Consider the following 20,561-nt stretch of genomic DNA (forward strand, 5'->3'; position numbering starts at 1 on the left):
GGCTGGCCTACCGAGGAATAAATAAAAATCTCATCGCTCTCACTGCACTGTGCTCTAAGTGCAGGAATGCTCCCGTACTTCTCCTGCCCCAGCCCTCCACTAGTTGATGGTCCATCTCCCTGCATACACAGTAATCTCTGGGAGGACAAGAGCTATGTCCGCCTTGTGTGCCTTAGTCTTCCATCATCTCGCACAGTGCCTAGCACACACATCCTGTACATATTTGTTCCCGAATGAAAGAATCAGGGTGTGAGCTCTATGTTCAGAGATCTTAAACTCTACCACTCTGATGATTGGCCAGGCTTTCAAAAACATTCCCGCCTTTCCCAGTCTTTGGTCCAAGACTGGTCTTGCTTTCCGTGGGCACAAGTCTGAGCATTTTTGGCTGTCTTCTCGGTGGTGCAGTATGGACAAGGTTAAGAAACTGGAGCCAGACTACCTGGTTCAAATCTTGACCATACCACTTATCCGTGACGTGATCTTAGATAAGTTACTTATCCCCTCTCTGTATTACCTGCCTTATAAATAAAATGGAGATAATGTCACTGTCTATCTCATAATGTTAACCTATCTCATAGTGTTAACACATATGAAATGTTTAGAATAATGCCTCTCGTGTTAATGTGGGCTATGGTGATGATGATGAAATCATTAGTCAGTTCTATTTCTAAAAAAGCTGTCATGTGACACTTCTCCCCTCACTTTTTTTTTAAACCACTTCCCATTTCAATATTTGCAGCTTTTAGTCTGTGATGACCCATCGATCTTAAAATGAACGCTAGTTTTGTCACAGTTCCAGCTTAGATTTGCTTATATAATGAATTTGCATTAGAGTCAAATATTACCTCCCTCCTTTCCCTTTCATAGAGTTGAATTATCAAATAAATGAAGAAAGTAGATAGACCTTTCACGATAAGTTGTGACCAGGGTGGTGGGGGGGGGGGGCGGGGGGGCGGATTCCTCCAAATCATGCTCTGCATTTGACTTTCCCGTGGGATGGTGGTTAAGATCTGGCCTTGACACTGGAAACAAGTAGCTCCGCCATTTAAATTGTGACCTTGAGAAAAGTACTTAACCTTTCTGAAGCTTGGTGGTTTGTTTTTGTTTGTTTTTTTAATACCTATCTCACCGGGTAAAATAAAATAAAATGAAATAATGTACGCACAAATTTTAGCTTAGTGCCTGGCATGTAAGTGCTCAATAAAAGGTGTTTGTCATTATTATTGGACTCTTCAGGAGAGATTGGAAATAGAGGTGGGATGATGATTATCCTTTGGGATTCTCCTGTAAATTGTTTAAGAAAAATTGGGTTTCTACCAAAGGGCAGGAATGGAAGTATTAGGACTATTATTTCTCTGAATTTTTTTTTTCTTTATCTGCTTTCTGAAGGTTTTAATTTTTCATCCTCTGGAAGAGAAGATGTAGATGTGAGGACATTAGGAAATGGTAAGATTGCAACAGCATCACTCGACTAGAACTAACTTTCAGATTATCACTATAGTTTACTATAGTCCCTGACTCAAAACCAAAGTGGGTGGAGCCCAGAGCTCCTCTCCAAGTGAGAAAGCTTTGTGGATTATGAAGCTATGTTTATAAATTATATAATTGTTATGTTTTAACTGGAGTCATTTCTTCAGAGGCCATTTTTATTGCATACCTGTAGGTTACAAGGGACTTTTATGTGCATTCAGCAGGAGGTGCCTGATTTCCCCCCAAAAGTTTGATTGTTAATTGTTCCATTAAATAACATCTCAGCAGGACAAGAACAGTTTTTAAAATGCACATCTTCGTTGAAAAAGTGACTCTGCTCTTTTAGCCTTCATTTCTGGTTTTTCGTTGTTTCATTACAAGAAAAATGAGAGCTATTTGAGATTTATAGATCCTTCCTCTCATAGAATCACAGCTCCTCTGTTTCACGAGAGGATTAAGCTAGGAGGACGGATGTCAGCGAGGCTTACCTGGACATGGCTGCATGTGACAGCATGACACCAGTGTAACCAAGCCGTTAGTGGTCGTTTAGATTTTATTTTGTAATTAACACAGGCTTGCCTGTGGACCTTTGGGAAAGCAGTCACTTTCACATATTGCCTGCACTGGGGTTTAGCAGCCCCCCAAAGCCCCTTAATTCTGTTCACACATTCTCCCCTCCCCAGATGTAGCTAAACTTTCAGTCCTCTAAAGCTCACCTCATGTTTTCACACCTCCTAACCCTCTTGCACTCGCCCAAATGTTAACTCCATCCACACGTTTCTGTTTCATGGCGGGGTGTGTGCTGCAGGAAGGCCCTTTGCAATTGAGCTGGTGAATCCTCATAGAGTACATTTCACTTCACAAGAAATTAAGGAACTTCAGCAGGTAAACCACTTCATGGCATGGAAATCGTCCGGTTTGTGCCACTCTGTAATTGACCTGGAGCTGCTAATTGTTTTTCTTTTTCTGTTACTATAGAAAATTAATAGCTCGTCTAACAAAATCCAAGTCCGTGACTTGCAGCTTGTCACAAGGTAAGGGTAGGCTCACTGGAGGTCATTTCAAAAGGGAAGTTTCAAAGCATATATCTGATAAGGGAATTATATCCAGAATATATGAAGAACTCTTACAAACCAGTAATAAGAAAACAACCCAACTAATGATAGGGAGATGAGTACGTGGACATTTCTCTGAAGAGGATATATGAATAAACCAATGAATGCATTTTAAAAATGCTTAATGGCATGAATTACTCAGGAAAATTTAAATAAAAACCATGAGATCCAACTTCACTCATTAGGATGTTTGTAATAAAAATGATGGAAAATAACAAGTGTTGACAAGAATGTGGAGGAATTAGAACCCTCATGGTATTGTAAGTGCAGCCAGTGTAGAAACAGTTTGGTGGTTTCCCCAAAGGTTAACATATGACCCAGCAATTCTACTTCCAAGAGGAATGAAAATGTACATCCACACAAAAAAACCTACATGAATGTTCACAGTAATGTTCATAATTGCAGAAAAAGTAGAAACAACCCGAGTGTCCATGGATAAACAACATGTGTTATATTCAACCATACAATGGAATATTATCAGTGATAAAAAGGAATGAAGTACTAATACATGCTACAACATGGATGAACCTCAAACACATTATGAGGTGAAAGGAGCCAGACACCAAACACCACATATTGTATGATTCCATTTTATAGGAATTTCGTGCACCAGGCCTCTAGTTTTATATATTCAGACAAACGTTTGCTTGCTTGCTTTATTTATCTATCTATCTATCTATCTATTTATTTATTTTAGAGAGGCAATAGGACATATGAAAGAAGGTGAAGAAGAAAAGACCAAGACCTATAGTGCCTTAATATGGACAAATAAAGCAATACGGAAGGAAGACATTGAATTTCTAAATGACATGAAGGTAGCTAAATGCCCTGATTCTTCTTATTTTATTTTTCTACTGCCTATAAAAGAGTCCTTTGTCTTCTAGTTTATTACCAGCAAGTCATAGAGCGTGGGCATTGGGGACTGTGAGACCTGGTTTCAACTCCTGGCTCTGCCATTTACTAGTTGAATGACTGGGCAATCCATCTAACCTGTCTGAGAGGCAGTCTTGCTAGTGATGAAGAGCCTGCCTCTGAGGACAGATGCTTGGATATATACCCTGGATCTGCATTTCTTAATTGTGTGACTTTGGACAAGTTACTTAGCCTCTTCAATTTCTCCATCTATAAAATTAGAATCAATGAGTTTAGTCCCAAAAGTCACGTAGAACAGTATCTGACACATAGAAAACACTCAGCAATGCTACTATTGTATTTGGCCTCCCGTACAAAAGAAACATAAAATACATAAAACATGTTATAAACAAATAGAACAGCATAATGTGTAGAGCACTTTTTTTTTTTTTTTTTTTGCCCCATGCTAGATTTTCCTTCACGTGAGCATGTCATTATAAAGGGTCTCCCAGTTCATTTGAATGTTTCTTCCCATCCGCCCCCACCTCTTCCTATAAAGATAATTTACTTTCACACACAAGAAATGAGAATAAATGGGCACAAACATGTTCATATGTAGTTATCATAACATTATTTACATGGGCAATATTTTGTAATAATCTGGATGACCTGCTAGAGGGGATTGGTTTAATCTTATGGCTTATCTGTATGCGGGACTGTTACTAGCCAGCTGTTAGAAGTTATGTGGTAGATGAGTATTTGTTGACAAAATTGGAAATGGTCCTGACAAATGGTAAGGGGAAGAGAGCACACACACTGAGTGTCTGTACACATATGCATGACTATGTAGAAAACAAATCGGCAAAAGATTTCTTGAGTAGGATTTATACTTACGAAAAATACAAACCCCCAATAGAGAAAAAAAGACAAAGGATACGAACCAGCAGCTGAAAAAAAGAGCAACTCCAGATGGTCAGGAACCATTCAACAAGATGTTCCACCTCCTCACTGAAGTGACAATGAGGCCATTACTGTACTCCTCTGAGACTCACAGCACCTGTTGGTTGGAGCAGAGGGCAGGCTTGTGGCATACATTCAGTAGAAATGTAAAGTGTTCCAGCCTTTTTGGGAAAACAATGTGGCAGTGACTGTAAAAATTAAAAATACACTGGTCTCCCACCCAGCACATCTACTACAGGCAGTCTGTCCTGAAGAAATAAAACCCCAGGGCACACAGATATGTGCATCGAGGATATTTGTTCAAAGTGGCAAAAAATCAACAGTAACAAAACTGGAAACAAAATGAATTTCCTTTAATAAGGAAATGGTAGAACAAGTTGGAATATGATCTAACTATTTAAAAAAACACAAAAATAGAAAAAAGATAAAGGTAGGTCGACGTCTATGACTTGCAAGAACAAACCTTATGAAGTCAGCTTATCTTGTCAGAACAAAGTGCTATTAACATAAAAGAATTATTCAATCTTCAAGCCCATGACTTAGACACAGGGATGTAAAGTATAGGAAACAGAATCAATAATATTGTGATAACTGTGTATGGTACCAGGTGAGCACTCGACTTACCGGGGGAACCACTTCATAAGTTATATAAATCTCTAACCACTGTGCTGTGCACCTGACACTAATATAAGATTGAATGGTAACTGTAATTGAAAAAAGTAAAATAGAAAAAAAGCCCTATGAGTTAGGAGGGGCCATTGACTCCTTGCTCTGATAAAAGCAGTCACACAACTTCAAGTGCAGTTGTTGTCAGAACTTGTTCTTTCTTTCTTGGTGGAGAACTTGATGGGGGTGGGGGTGGGAGGACCAGACCAAAATATTTCTTAGTGTGGCTTCAGGCACTCACTGATCATGCAAATTAGAAAGGAGTTGTTCCAACAAGAAATGGCAGAGGACTCAAAGTTCTTATGAACCTACATTTCTGGTTATATCCAATATCTATTTTTAAAACTTGAAATTAGTTTGCTTTTTATAATACTAACCTCTGTTTCTTCATTTATATCTTGTGACATAAAAGGAATTCTCTAATTTTGAGGAAAACAAGCCTGTGACCCTAAACAAATCTGAATTGTAAAAAGACATGCAGTATTGTTATTCTCAAGTAACTTGACCGAGCCAATAAATAGTAAGAGGTCCTGGTTTATTGCACACTCTTGTCATTATTATGTGGAAACACCACTCTAAAATTATGATACAACTGCTGATTTTTCAGATGTGTCCTTTCTTATAACCAAAAAATAACCCTGAGGAGGTGTACGGTTCTACCTAATACATGCACACTGCCTGTACACACAGGGAGGCCGAAGTCCCGCCTTCGAAAACTGCCATTTCTCACCTCAGCCTGAAATCCCCACTATTAGGTTATTTTGTTGGGTTAGGGGAAAAGCAGTAAGAATATGTCTTCTAAAAGAGCTGTTAATGTAAAGGGCAGGTTCCTAATCCTATATAATAAAAGCTTAATATGTAAAGTGTCCGGTCATCCAGTCATCCATTCAACCAATCAAAGTGTAATATGCTAATGATATGCTAAGGCCGCTCAACCACTCGCTATGACGTGCACTGACCACCAGGGGGCAGATGCCCCAACCGGTAGGTTAGCTTGCTGTTGGGATCTGGCTGATCAGGCAAGCGAGACGGGCTGGACACGCCTTGGAGCCCTCCCACGGTCCCTCCCTGGCTGGCCAACCTCCCATGTCCCTCCCCAGCCCCAATCATGCACCGGTGAGGTCCCTCGGCCTGGCCTACGCCCTCTCACAATCCGGGCTGAGTGACTTCCACCCTCTAACCTCTGTTTAGAGTGCATGAATTTTATGCACCAGGCCTCTAGTGGCTAAATATTAGAGCAAAAGGGACTTTGGGGAACATTGACATCAAAGCCTTTTCTGGGGCACTGGGGCCCAGAAAGTAAGTATGGACGAGGCTATGAGAAGTCCCACAGAACGTGAGCCTTTACCATACAGTTTATTACGGTATTAGTTTCTACCATGACAGTGATAGGTGGGGTCCTCTAGAGAAAACAGGTGTGGTGAGCCACAGAGGACAAAGGAGGTGCTAACAGGAGCTTCAGTGGGCAGCAAAGCTGACTCCATAGTTGTGTATCACATCCTCCTTAGGACTTAAAGATCGACCAGAAGACACCTCTGCGGGTCCTGCACCGGAGGCCCCTGGCTGTAAGAAATCGCATCATTCACTCCATGGAGACATGCTATGTGGATGAGCATCATTTCCGCCTCCAGCTAAAGACTCAGGCTGGAACGTATCCTTTCACCTTCTGCACAGCAGTGACCTAACCCCAACCCTAGTGGAAGAGTTCGTGCTGCCCTAGAAAATAGGTTCAAAGGATCTAGGAGGATAGGCAAAGGGTTAGGTTGGAGAAGATTTTTTGTTTTGTCTTGTCTGAGTGTTTTTCCCTCATTAAATTTGTATTTTTCAAAACGCCATTTTAAACCATGAGGCAGCAGCCAGTTCAAAGTGATCTTTAAAATATATAGTGTCTCACACAATGGTGAGCACATAGTAAGTACTCAGGAAACACGTTGATTCCTTGGCTGTCTTTACACATTTTGCCAGTCACATGTTCATGACCACATTTGGGTCCTTTCAACCTTTTCTGAGCACGTGCCAGATGATTAAACACTGAGAGTAGATGGGAGTGGCCCCACTTTACAGAATGGTCTTTATTGGCCGCTGGCCCAGAACAAGAGAATAGTCCAAGGCTGATCGCCTGTCCATAGCCTACCCTGCCTTGCATGGTTTGGTATCAGGTCTGACTTGCTGGTTATAAAATATTAGAGAACCTAAAAAAAATAAAACAAAATAAAATTAGAGAGCTGCTGTAGTCTTAGCTTTAGTTTACTTTTCAAAGGTGCTCCTAGTTTTTGTTTGTTTGTTTTTTAATGTATTTTATTGATTTTTTACAGAGAGGAAGGGAGAGGGATAGAGAGTTAGAAACATCAATCAGCTGCCTCCTGCACACTCCCTTACTGGGGATGTGCCCGCAACCCAGGTACATGCCCTTGACCGGAATCGAACCTGGGACCCTTGAGTCCGCAGGCTGCCGCTCTATCCACTGAGCCAAACCGGTTAGGGCAGTGCTCCTAGTTTTTATTTGTTTCTTGGTTTTATATTATTTTGTGATCTACTAGCATGAAATGACAAAATGCCATCTAACTAGTATAAGATTAATGATATGCTTATGGATATGAGGGAAAATGTTAATTTTTAATCACCAAATAGCATTTGTACTATGCTGCTGTAATTAGTCTGCCTCTCCTTCCCCACCAACCTCCTCACCTCTCTGTCTCCCCTATCCCGCCCTAGGAGTGACCAGGGTTTCCCCCTCAAAAACAGGCATAGGTTACTTCTAAAATCTCCTAAGATTTTACTATTTAGAACAAGGGGTGGTCTATTCAGTGGGCAGATCTTAGTATCTCTGTTGTTTGGAGCACATCTGCCCATTATTATACATGGCATGTGGATGGGATTTCAAAGAAATCACAGGTTCTTAAAAAAAAAAAAAATCCTTTCTACCTAATCCTAGCTTTAGTTTTGTGTGCTAGGGAGAAATGCAGTGGTATTTTGGAGAAGCTAGGATCTTTTTAATCTCATTAGATGTTTTTAGAACTAGCCATGTACATGTAACTTAAGGCATTAGCCAAGACAGCTGGCACAGCTTTAGATACCATGTGGTTATACTCAGAAATATATGTTTTTCACAGATATTGCTCAGTACACTGAACGAGTTCATTTGACTTACACCTCACCCCTCAGGGTATGATTAAGAACCATTCTGGACCTTATAATTGATTTTGGGTCATCTACCTCATCAATGCTACTCAGAAGTGGCATTCTCTAAAGAAAGTGAGAGAAAAAGAATGATAGTTGTTAACTAATTATGAGTTTAGCAAAGAAGACAGTTACACATCTTATGCTTGAGTCAAAACATTTGGTGAAACTTGAGTGAATAAACTTTCAGAAAGTGAGGGGGATATAGTAGCATATTATGCTGTTATTTTTTTTTAATTATTATTCATCATCTGAGAACAAACTTATTTTTTCTATTCAAATCATATTAAATTTTATACCAAGTGCTGGTTTATGGACGACAACATAATGGTGAATGAATTTTTACTGAATGCTGGCAAAAACATATCTTTCAGATAAAGATTGTCAAGGTTGTAGTAGTCCTGTGTAAGGGATGTTAATATAATCTTATTAATAACTAATTCTAGGATTAGTCACTGACTTCAAAATTTGAAGACTTCTGAGTAAAACACAAAGTTGCCCCTGTAAAAAAAGAGAGAATTTACTTAATCCTTTTGCTTACCATGTTTGCAAAACAACTAGAATTTAGGTCCTCTGATAATCCTTTTGAAGGGCCTTCATCAAAACTAAATTGTATTATTGTCCCTCCCCTCCCATTGCCATTGTGTCACTGGATCACATTACAAGGAAAGCCATCTCTGAGGTGACTCTTGTGACTCTTGTGACTCTGGAAAACTATCACATGGCAAATACCGGCTGCCATTATTGAAAAATGGGACAAGAAAGATGTCAAAATGGAAGTTGTGGCGAAGAAACAATAGCTGAGATTTATATATGGCATTTATCTACAGCTGATTGTGAAAACCCATACCCAAATCTTGACACTTGGAGATGAGCTAAAGAAAAAAGAAAATGACTCTTGGCAAGTTTGATGTAAACACAAGTTGTAGGTCCTGATGTTGGCTGCTAGGCAGGTAGGATCCAGTCTGTGTAGCCTAATTTCTGAGACACAATCACAAGTCACAGCTCAGAAATAACCTCTTTTGTAACATTTCTACTTTTATTATTTCTCTTTCATCTATCAAATCTTACCAAACAATGGGTACTGCGTGGCTATCCTATTTTTTTCCTTAAACAAACCCCAGCTACATTAAAGAGTTTGTACATGGAGACTTCGGGAGAACCAAGCCGAACATTGGCTCTCTGATGAATGTGACTGCAGACATTCTTGAGCTGGACGTTGAGGTAAACCATTTTATTGTGGAAATGCCCATTTTCACCTTGAATTCAAAGTTATGCTTTTTTGGCATTAAGCCAAATAGTACTGCTTACCTTAAGAGGTGTTTGAAAATGATCAAAATCTCACGATAGCTTTATATTGCAGGGAGGGTCTATCTTGGAAGTTTTATGTCTTTAAAAAACCCCACAAGGTCTCATTTATCCCCCTTGCAAAAATATATAGCTAACTTATTAATTGTTCTTTACATATGGCATGATATCTAAACCCTTAAACCAAGCAAAGAAATGAAGTTGCCTTTCTTATGTCCTTTGGACTCTATAGTTCATTCCCATACCAGTTTTGTCTTTTAAAGAATTTAAGGTAAACTACTGAGAAATGTATGTTCAGGACAGGGGTAGAAAATGGATTGAGCCGATGGTTATTAATAAAAGCAGTTCTATAAGGGACCACTATGCTGTGGTCCAAATTCTCCACTCTTATAATCTGAATTGAAACAAGGTTAAATTTGTAAGTAATTAGAAAAATGGACAGACTGGATCTTTCTGGAAGTTCTCCATCAATATTTTTCTTATTTGAGCAGCAGTAGGTATTGAGTCACAAGTTGTGCTCCTTGACGAATATCCCATTAGGAATACAGCCCCTTCCCACCCCCACAACAAACATTTTAGGAGATGCTAACGGTTTGTACTTGGGAATTGTACCCATTATAAAAGGTGGGTAGAGTTGCCCAGTGTGAGAGCAGCTATGGCAAACAAGTGAGCCCTGGAACATTATTATCTCACCAGCAGGCCTCTTGAGTGCTTTCCGATGGGATCTCATACAGCTCAGTCAGTGACAGCATCTTCAAGGTTGCAGGTAGCCTCCTCGGGGAAACAATGGGAAACAATGTCATTCAGTCATTCTGATGAAGACAACCGTCTGTTAAAGAAAATCCCAGTTGCATTGTCTTCTTTGCCTTACTTCTCAGGACAGTTTCAGAGTGTCAAAAGAGCCACAGGCCAGTGTTTCTCAGCCCTGATTGTTCAATAGACTCACCTGTAGAGCTTTTCAACATTACAACATACTTACCCCTCCTCCACCCCCACCCCTCCCGCCCCACCGCCCACAACACTACAAGATTGTGAGCAGTGATGTTTTCTGGGTATATGGCTATAGTCTCAAACAGAATCCAATTATTTCCCTGAGATTTATAGAAGAGCACACACACATATGCAATTGTTATTTGGGGTCTTCTAATATTTTCTGCGTATGGTATATGAAGTGACTCATAGATTAATTCGAAAATCATTTTTAGCAAATTAGTTCAAGTTTCAAAGTTTAAGTCTCAAACAACACAGGTACAGTGGATTTTTGAAAAGAAACTTTCCCCTAAATTAAGCCCTCTAGGGTAGTGAAGACAAGGTGCAATTTCGTACTTCTAAGGCTGGAATGTGGCACAGAATAGTCTGGTACTATAATTTCATTATGACTTGAAGCTCAAGGTTTTGTTTTAGAAGAGCCAGACCAGGGTGGGTAGAAATATGGGAACATGAAAATGACCAGAAGAATAAAAGTGGCTGAAACTTCTTAGGGAAAGTTGGTGTTGCCACCTGAACTTGTTTGTTACTTACCCATAAATAACATTAAAATTTTTTAATGTACTCTAGTCTCTTTTATCAGTCAAAAGGCACAATTAATAACCAGCTGAGTAACAGAATGCTCAATAAATTTAGCAACAGACTGCATGCCCATGAACCCCAGGTCCCAGAGGGTTTTAGAGTGTTAAATTGCATTCATTGACTCTTTCCTTCAAATGCAGTTTCTTCTGTTATAGTATACTAGAGGCCTGGTGCACGGATTCATACACATTGAAAGGAAATTAATTAGAAGGTGGCCGGCAAAGTGGGACTGGGCAAGACAGGCTGGACATGCCCTGAAGCCAATTGCCTGTAGTCCCTGGCCAGCCGCACCTGGGGTGGTGCTGGGGCTCAAAGGGTGTCTGTGGAGTGAGCAGTTCCCTCCAGCAGGTGGGGCCCCTTGGCCTGGCCTGCGAGGATTGGGTCAAAATCGGCAGTCCAACATCCCAAGGGGTCCCAGAGTGCAAGAGGGCACTTGACAGCTCCTGCGTTGAACATCTGTCCCCTGGTACTTAATGTGTGTCACAGCTACTGGCCGGTTGGCTTGTTGGCTTGTTGGCTGTTTGCTTAGCCTTTTATATATATAGACTAGAGACCTGGTGCACGAAATTCGTGCACGGGGGTGGGGTGTCCCTCAGCCCAGCCTGCACGCTCTCCAATCCGGGACCCCTCAGGGGATGTCCTCCGGGATCGGGCCTCAACTGGCAGTCAGACATCCCTCTCACAATCCAGGACCACTGGCTCCTAACTGCTCACCTGCCTGCTGGCCTGATCCCCCTAACTGCTCCCCCCTGCCGGCCTGATCCCCCCTAACTGCCTCTGCCTCAGCCCCTCCACCATGGCTTTGTCTGGAAGGACGCCCGGAAGGTCATCCAGAAGATGTCCGGTCTAGTTAGCATATTACCCTTTTATTAGTATAGATTAGAAGTCTTAACTTACACAGCATTACCAGCAATTGCTTCCTAGAACAGGAATATATTTTAATGACTTGTTTTCTTCCTTCCAGTCTGTAGATGTTGACTGGCCCCCTGCTCTGGATGACTAGCTTTCAAGTTTGGAAACGGAGTAGGGTCTTCGTGACCCAACGTGGATGTCCATTCAGCATACATTGTGAAACGGCTGTTTACCCACCATAAGGGTGTCTTGGCAACTGTTTGGATCATGTTGATCTATTTATTTTTAAACTTGTAACATCTCAGGATCCATATACAGTATGTGTAGAATGTGTGCTACATTGTTCTAAAGATGTCTTATGATTTTTCTTGTTCCCTCGCCAACCCCTACAAGTCCAACTATGAATTATGAAACCATTCCCTATATTCATTCTTCCATTTAGAGAGGTGCACAAACAGGATACATTCTCTGGTAATCTTAAGAAGCTGTAATTTCTTTCAGCAAAACTTCCCTTCACAAGAGAATTACCACCTTTAAAATCATGTTCTAAATTTTTAAAACAATGTTGATAAGTTGTCTATATTTATGCAGCACAGTATCTTATAATAAGATACCAAATGCAAATCTGAGACCATTAATATTTTTCCCAGTAAGCTTCTAGCAAGCTATTACCAATAGAAGTACTCTTGGTGTGATTTGTCACAAATGCTAATGACTTCAAGTTACTCATTGACAATCTAAAATTGTCAATGCCTTTCCTGGAGAGGGAAAGTAAAACCTTAGGAATCAAGGTAAGAGACTTTAATAAATCTTTTAAAGAAGGAGACACAAGTGCCTTCAATAACTTCATTGCCAGGGATAAGATTTTGAAAAATTGAGATTGCCAAAAAAAGGTGATACTATTCTAGCGGGCTTCAATATATTATCTAACCTCAAACATCCTTATCAGGTAGACAGGATATTATCATCTCCATTTTATAAATATGAAAACCAAAGATAGCAGTTAAATGATTTATCTAAATTGTTAGTTACTTCCATGTCTAAGACCAAACTTAAGTTTCCTGGTCTGTAGGCCCTTTCTAATAAACCTTATTATTGAGCACATACTCTGTGAAGGAGGCAGTTGAGGATGTCATTTTAATGCACATAACCATGAAAACTGACTTTTAGAATTTAGATTCAAGGAGCTTATCCCAAAATAGCCCAAGTATATTTCATAGTATCTCATGATTACCATTTGCTAGTAAGTTAATCATCAGTTAGTACTATGAAGAGGAAAAAACAAACAAAACCTAGAGAAAATGGTTGAGTCATTAAGAGAAAACTTTCAGAAAGGAGTCTCATTAAAATTTTAAACTTAAGTGTCATTTCCATCATCCTGACTCAACTCTCTGAGCTTCAGAACACATGTGACTTGGATAGTATTAGATTACCCAGTTTCCTATCTCTCCAATATAATTCAGATACTAAGATGTATTATTTAAAAAAATTGTTTTAAAATATTTTTTTATTGATTTCAGAGAGGGAGAGGGAGAGAGATAGAAACATCTTCTCCCCCCCCCCCCCAATCCCCCCTTACTGGGTATAGAGCCCGAAATCCCAGCACATGACCAGGAATTAAACCTCAACCTGCTGGTTCATAGCTCAACTCTCACCCACTGAGCAACACCAGCCTGACAAGATGTATTATTCACTTCAGAAATCAGGAAAATGGTTTTTTCATGAAATTTCATTATGTGAATAATAGCAAGTAATTTTTTTTCACTATTTTCAATAAGCCAGAAAATGAGAAAGGGATAATAGAAATAAACTTTTGATAAAAAGGTAAGAACTTTTGTGTGACTGTTTCTCAGTTTCTGGGGAAATTTTGCTACAAAAAGACATTTAAATAATGTGGGGAGCTAGTCTTTTGCATGTTTTTGGCTTGTCTTTGAATTCAGTGGATCTGCAAAATGGAAGAATTCAGAACCTCCTGAGCTAACACAAATTAGAAGACCTCTATTTCTTAAATTTTTATTCCTGAGGTTATGCAAAATTTCAAGCAAAGTATAAATTTTAGTTATAAATACTCATTTCAAATGTTCATATAATAAGAGACATGTTAAATTAATGTAGGTCTTTGTTTATGCAAAACTGAAAACATTAAGTAATGAGAATACTATCCTTTCACTTTTGCCTGTATAAAAGTATTTTAAAATTAGTTTTGTGATATCTTACAGCTTTAAGTCTTTTAAATAACACTTAGTGAAAGGACCTTTTGTACTTCTTAGCACCTCTTTGTCCCAAATATAGTCTGTGGTTTAGTTTAAAAAAAAAACATCAACTCTAAATACCTGGAAAAGTAAGAATAAAGTTGGTAAAATTAAAAATTTCCTAAATAAGATAACTAGTTACATTTGTAAGTTATGTGAAATAAACTTAGAAGTTAAATTCCCATTTCCAAAGAGAAAAACTCTTTACTTAGGTAGATATTTTCTTTTGGAGCTTGATTCTTTGATTTTTAAGTCCATATAAAAGAATGAACTTTGAGGTAAGCTTTTCTGAGTTGATTTTTAAAAATGGTACCCCCTTTTTTTTTTATGAAAAAATACTTTCAATTTCACATTCACAGGAAAGTTGCAAGAAAACTGCAAAGAAACTTGTTTCCTGAATCATTGAGCCAGTGATGCCCTATCACCCTACATTAGTGTGTAATTCTTATAAACAAGGACATTGTTCTACTTCATTCATCACAATATAATGATCAAAATCAGGAATTAATTTGATACTGCACAGTTAAGGGATCACACTTTAGTCTCCATGAATCTGAAACAGTTCATCTTTCTTTGACTTTCATTATTTTAACACTTTGAAGATTTCAGGCCAGTTATTTAATAGATTGTTCCTCAATTTGTGTTTGCCTAATATTTCATTAATAGATCCAGGTTGTACCTTTTTAACAAGAATACCACAGAAGAAATAGTATCTTCTTCTTGCAAAAGTGTCACACAATTTTGGTTTGTGCTGTTACCAATGATTAGACTTTTTTTCAATTAATGAAGGTAGTATCTGCCAAGCTCTTCCACTCGTTTTTTCCCTTTGATTAATAAATATCTTACCGAGTGACATCAAAATTTCACTAATTAGTATTAGCATTCATTGAAGATTTTCAACTGAATCAATTATTACTACAACTAGAGGCCTGTTGCACGAAGAGATTCGTGTAATAGGCCTTCCCTTCCCCTGGCTGCCGGCAACGGTTTCCCTTCGGCACCCGGGACCCAGGCCTTCGCTCCAGCTGGAGCCTTCAGTCTTCTCTCCAACGCTTTGACCCTATGTATGCAAATTAATGCCATCTTTGTTGGGCTAATTTGCATACTCTCCTGATCGGCTGGTGAGTGTAGTGGTGGGATGGTTAATTTACATGTTTGTTTATTATTAGGTAAGACTAGAGGCCCGGTGCACAAAAATTTGTGCACTCGCGGGGGAGGGGGAGTCCCTCAGCCCGGCCTGTGCCCTCTCGCAGTCTGGGACCCCTCGGGAGATAACGACCTGCTGGCTTAGGCCTGCTCCCGGGTGGCAGAGGGCAGGTCCAATTCCTAGGTGCAGCCCCTGGTCGGGCTCAGAGCAGGGCCAATTGGGGAGTTGGGGCGCATTCCCCTGTCATGCACAGAGCAGGGCAGATTGGGAGGTTGCGATGCCACCCTTAGTCACGCTCAGGGTAGGGCCGATTGGGGGGTTGGGGCACCGCCCCCTGTCACACTCAAGGCAGGGTCAATGAGGAGGTTGCGGCGCCACCCCCTGTCACGCACAGAGCAGGGCCCGTGGGGGGGGGGGGGCGTTGGGGCACCGCACCCTGTCACACACAGAGCAGGGCCGATCAGGGGGTTGAGGCGATCCACACACAGAGCCGCAGGGCGATCAGGGGGTTTGGGGGCTGCCCCGTCACGCTGATCCTGGTGCCGGGAGGCCTCTCGGCTCCGCTGATCCCGGTGCTGGGAGGCATATTACCCTTTTACTATATAGGATAGAGGCCTGGTGCATGGGTGGGGCTGGCTGGTTTGCCCTGAAGCCCAACCAGGGGCTGCACCTAGGACACTGGATCAGGGTGGGGGTCCCCACTGGGGTGCCTGGCCAGCCTGGGTGAGGGAATGATGGCTGTTTGCAGCTGGTCACACACCCTTCAGGGTGGGGGTCCCCAATGGGGTGCCTGGCCAGTCTGGGTGAGGGGCTGAGGGCCATTTTCAGGCTGGCGGGTGACTGAAGCTCCCAACTGCTCCTTTTTTTTTTTTTTTTTTTTTATTCTGGGCCAGCTTTAGCTCTGGCTCCAGCTCTGAGGCCTCTGCTGCTGAAAGCAGGTATCTGGTTTGTTTTGGTTCTATAATCGAAACAATGTATAACTCCAGCTCTGAGATCCGGAGCTCGCTGAAAGCAGGTTTCTGGGGTTTTGTTTAGCTTCTATATTTGTTACAATGTTTCTTAAACTGCAAGCTCAGAGGCTGGCAAGACAGGTGGGGAACGTTGGAGTCCTCCGTCACTGAAGCAAGCAAGCCTCATGTTAGTTTCAAGCTGCCTGGCTGCCGGCCGCCATCTTGGCTGGCAGTTAATTTGCATATCTTGTTGATTAGCCAATGGGAAGGGTAGCGGTCATACGCCAATTACCATGTTTCTCTTTTATTAGATAGGATGACTGTCAAATACTCATTTTCTAATTCCTTTTATGTTACAGAAGAGCAAAGAAATACCAAGCACGCTTCCTAGAGAAAGGGAGGGACCCCGTTTATTAACACCAGTGGACTCCAGGAATAACTTCCAAATCAGAGTGAAGAAACATGCAGAGAGCCTGTACATATATATCCTGCTGGGGTCTTTGTCTTGCAAATATGCCCTATGTCCCCTGCCCCCTTCGTGGCCCTGCAGCAAGGCCCCCAGGTGTCAGGCCACATCCTGGCGCCAGCATAATCCTCCCCCCACCCCCCCTTCCCTCCAGGGCAGTGCATTGTTTACAGTTTTTATGGCCTGACATGCCTTGCAAAACTAGTTTCCTCCTCATTTATATTTTTTGGTTGGCATTGGGTAAGTTCTATATTAGTTAAAACTTTTCCTTCTTGTGTATTCATGACTTCCTGTTTTATTCAATGAGTTATAATTTGTTGTTGATATTTATTTTGATTTCTAAGTCCTGATTTGGCCAGTGGATGCCCCACCAAGCTGAGTCCTGTGTCCTTTTAACATGATCCTATTATTCTTGGAGAATGTTCTTTAATTATTTTTGAATGCTGTTGTTTTAATACAAAAAGACACTCCAAGCTCATCTTGTATTTCATCTGCACCAGCCCTAGTGTGGGCTATTTCACTAAGAGGAACTAGTTCCTTTTAGTAGAAAATGGTATTTATAAACCAAAATCCGGGCACTAGGACTGCTCATTGCTATTGTGGCATTGGTGCTCCCAAGCCTTCTCATGGCATGCACACAGTCATGCTTACTTCTATGTATTTTTTTTTTTTTACATATATTGAACACTATGAATTATACCACTATTTCTAATTCCAATCTTATTTCTAGTTTTCTCTCCCTTTCCATGTTTGCCATTTCTTTCACTGAGAGTGAGAAATCTGGCTCCCATTAGCTTTACTGTATTAACTTAATAGATCAGTCCCCCTCCTAGGTGATCTCCTAAGGCTGCATCCCTATTTCAGATCACTGAGACTCCCCTCCCCACTACCCTACATGTTCTCCTTGGGCTCTGCATACTGTAATCCCACCTGCTGTGGTTAATGACTTTTGTCCTTAGTTACTCAGGAAGGAAGAGAAACAGGCAGGAAATAAGTCAGGAAGGCAGGAAATAAAAATCTTTTAAAAAGGCATTTTAGTACTCTACAAAATTATCTGTCATCTCAAAGGACAGTTATATATGCAAGTATTTCCAGCTACAGCATTCCATTAAAATGCCTACTGTTTCTAAGCAACCAAAACTAGCTTTCTCTGTGAGGAAGATGCTATAAATACAAAGAACATCTCATTGATATTTTTAAAGTCAAATAGCAACAACATTTTAGTAAGGGTTTTAGAATTTTTTCCATTTATTATATTACCAAGAAAAAAATTACTGTATACAAAGATATTACAAAGACAACATTCTGTACAATAAAAGAAAACATTCCTGTTGTAAAATAACTGCATTTTGACATCACACTTAACAATTAAATAATTCAACAGTGCCTGAGAACTTTTAAAAATTATAACAGTAAGAAATGTAATAGTGCATCCTCATAATCAAAAGCATTTGTAAGTACATTCTTTTAAAACAGATATAATTTCTAAAGGGTGCATGTGGTCTGAACCATGCATTTAAGAATGCCCATTTCCTAAAAATCTCGTTGTGTGTCCTTTCCATTTCCTCTTAAAGCTACCTCAACTGTGTCATCAATGAAGTCTCCTGAGATTGAATTCCACAAATGGATCCCCAAATACTCCAACCTCATCTAATTCTTACTACATGTTATACAAAGTTATAATGGTTTGACTAGATAATAAAGTTTAAGAAGGAAAATAGGCAAGATAAACACTTGATACTTTTACCAATTTGTCATTTATTTACCTGCTGATATCTCTGAAAACTCAATTTGTTGAAGCACCAACAATTTGTACTAATTATTGTTCATACAGAGGTGTTTAATGAATCTTTTTTGTAACTCTTTAAATTTTTGAAAGTCCAATAGTAAACTGAAGTTGTAGAAGCAGGTGATTAAGATGACTAGAATATGATAAATTTCACTCCTTTTAAACAGGTAATTACTAGCAGGTGGTATCTTTTCCCTAAAGTCATAGACATTTAGGATAGAAAAAAAATATTTAGAAAAAATAATTGTTCATAAACATCCTAATTTTGCCCCATACTTAAACAAAACAGGAAAGGAATCTTAAAGTGGTAACTTCATTAGCAATGACGAGACCTCTTTTTAGAAAGAAAGTCACAGAATTTCAGAACTGGAAGTCTTTAATTGACCTACCTTTGCTATACAATTGGAAACGGCTAAAGATTGGAAAGAATAACGTCGAATGAAGGACCTCCAGATGTGGGCAGCAGCTGGCCACTCCAAACAGAAACCGGTTTTGGGATGCCTATTATGGAAATCTAACCCATGGTGGTTTTTCTCACTCTGCCACTGGAAGGAGCGTTTGGACTAGGGATTAACCAGGGACCCAGGACATATACGGATGGTTTAACAGTATTTGATTCGTACTATACAATTTACAGTGTTTCTTATGCGTTATTTTACTTAATACAACATACCTGGTGAGGTAGGTAGGCTGGGCATTACCTGCAATTTTATATCTGAAGAGACAGGCTCACACAAGGTGTGCTTTGTTAAATATCACACAGCTTTTAAGTGGCAGAGCTGAAGATTAAAACCCAGATGTCTGACTAAAAATTCCCCATCCTTTCCATTTCTCCATGCTATTTAAACATCCCATGGACATTTCTTTAATCCCTCAATAAATCAATTTATAACAACTTAGTTGGTGCTACTAGGCAGCCTAGATCACCAATTCCAAGTCTTTAACATGGAGAACTAGTATAATTAGTTTTTCTGAAGTATCAGGTTAGAAATTGACAATCCAACTGTGTCTGTTCAGCAAGGTTCTGAGTAGAGAGGCCCAGTGACTGCTTTAAAAGGCTATTAAGATAGGTGCTGACGATGGAAATCAGAAGAGGGCTTTTGAGGAGTAGGTAGATTGGCAATGGGCATGAAGGAAACCTATGGGGTGCTGGAAATGACTGTCTATGTATGTAAATACTCAAGCTGTTCACTTAAAATTAATTCACTTTATGCACTTTACCGTAGATGTTTTCCCTCAAAAGAAAAAGACTGACCTCTTTAAGAGTTTTGCCTCATTCACCTCTCTATCATTTCCAGAACCAAACATGGTGCTTTCCACATTAGACATTAAAGTGTGACATGTGCCCTAACCGGTTTGGCTCAGTGGATAGAGCTTCGGCCTGCGGACTCAAGGGTCCCGGGTTCAATTCCGGCCAAGGGCATGTACCTTGGTTGCGGGCACATACCCAGTAGGGTGTGTGCAGGAGGCAGCTGATCGATGTTTCTCTCTCATCGATGTTTCTCTCTATCCCTCAGTGAAAAATCAATAAAATATATATTAAAAAAAAAGTGTGACATGTGACTTGATTACATGAAGACCCCAGTGTCTGTGCAATGGCAAGGTGTCCAGGAAATGCATGGAGAACTGAGGTTAAACCCCTCACATACAGTAGAGAGAAGCGGCCAAGTCAGACATATGAGACAATCCTAATAGCTGTAAAATTTCTACCTAATACATGGGAGGCAGAGGGTAAAGTGTTTCACAAACTTGAAAATCTTGGCATCAATGCTTTTCTTGTCAGGTTAAGTACCTTTTCCTTTAAGAACCCCATCCTTACCAAAGGACTTGTATGCATGTATATAAGCATAACCAATGGACATAAGACACTGGGGGTTAGGGGAGGCCAGGGGATTGTCAAGGGCGGGGGGAAAAAAAGGAGACATATGTAATACTCTTTGTAATACTTTAAACAATAAAACAATTAAAAAAAAAAAAAAGAACCC

The 20,561-nt window shown here is 40.2% G+C and overlaps 1 protein-coding gene across 1 annotated transcript in view; it reads left to right on the forward strand.

Annotated features, from left to right (window-relative positions):
- The window catches only part of PUS10 (pseudouridine synthase 10), a 53,232-nt gene extending 39,435 nt beyond the window's left edge, over positions 1 to 13,797 (forward strand). Inside the window, exons 12-18 of the mRNA XM_081100847.1 lie at positions 1,390 to 1,446; positions 2,279 to 2,355; positions 2,449 to 2,504; positions 3,283 to 3,400; positions 6,572 to 6,714; positions 9,368 to 9,467; positions 12,085 to 13,797. Coding sequence (XP_080956973.1) covers positions 1,390 to 1,446; positions 2,279 to 2,355; positions 2,449 to 2,504; positions 3,283 to 3,400; positions 6,572 to 6,714; positions 9,368 to 9,467; positions 12,085 to 12,123 — 590 coding nt within the window. The 3' untranslated portion in view covers positions 12,124 to 13,797. The remainder of the gene's footprint in view (positions 1 to 1,389; positions 1,447 to 2,278; positions 2,356 to 2,448; positions 2,505 to 3,282; positions 3,401 to 6,571; positions 6,715 to 9,367; positions 9,468 to 12,084) is intronic.
- Positions 13,798 to 20,561: the final 6,764 nt, after the last annotated feature.

Source organism: Myotis nattereri (genome assembly GCF_964212035.1).
Source record: "Myotis nattereri genome assembly, chromosome: 10".
Taxonomy (NCBI): domain Eukaryota; kingdom Metazoa; phylum Chordata; class Mammalia; order Chiroptera; family Vespertilionidae; genus Myotis; species Myotis nattereri.